The sequence below is a fragment of the Tupaia chinensis genome, unplaced genomic scaffold (genome assembly GCF_000334495.1).
Source record: "Tupaia chinensis unplaced genomic scaffold, TupChi_1.0 Scaffold128154_1, whole genome shotgun sequence".
Taxonomy (NCBI): domain Eukaryota; kingdom Metazoa; phylum Chordata; class Mammalia; order Scandentia; family Tupaiidae; genus Tupaia; species Tupaia belangeri.
Genome location: NW_006188438.1, coordinates 1 through 599, shown reverse-complemented (window position 1 = coordinate 599; position 599 = coordinate 1). Strand labels below are relative to the sequence as shown.

Below are 599 nucleotides of genomic sequence, written 5' to 3'. Positions count from 1 at the left end.
GTCATCTGGTAGAACTTCAAGTTGAAAGGCCGGTAGAACTCGCGCAGCCTCTGCACCACCTCGCGGTCGATCTCGGGGTGCGTCCTGCCTTTGGTTTTGCCCAGGCAGTGGGGCTTGCTGCTGCCCTCGGCCTTCTTCAGGCAGGGGAAGCCCTTGGTCTTGTTGAAGTAGAAGTGCTTGTCCGTGATGATCCTCTTGAGGCCCAGGAAGTCCTGCACGCGGCCCAGCTCCCCGGCCGGGTCGCTGATGAGCCGCTCCCCGCTGACGAACAGCATCTGGCCCAGCGGGAAGTGGCGCAGCCAGTGCTCCAGGTGCTTGGCGTAGATGCCGATCTGGATGGCGCTCCACGACGTGTCGATGAGGCCCGCGCTCCTGTTCCGGAACGTCAGGCTCTCGAAGGTGGGGATGTCGGGCCGCTTGGACAGCGTCTGCGTGTAGTCCGAGATGGCTCTGGTCACCGGGTCGCGCACCACCACGATGAGCTTGGTGTCCTTGGACATGGCCGAGATGCGCGCGGGCGCCTCCCGCGTCACGAAGTAGCTGGGCGTCTTCTCCATGGTGATCTGGCCGTCCAGGGTTCTGGGCATCAGGTCCCTGAG

At 63.9% G+C, this 599-nt stretch overlaps 1 protein-coding gene across 1 annotated transcript; it reads right to left on the bottom strand.

The window, feature by feature from the left end:
* Positions 1-5: 5 nt before the first annotated feature.
* Positions 6-591, bottom strand: LOC102468967 (heparan sulfate glucosamine 3-O-sulfotransferase 3B1-like; the record flags this gene model as incomplete). Its single annotated transcript, XM_027776749.1, has 1 exon — positions 6-591. A coding segment is annotated over exon 1 (582 nt), but the record flags the coding sequence as incomplete, so codon positions are not given.
* Positions 592-599: the final 8 nt, after the last annotated feature.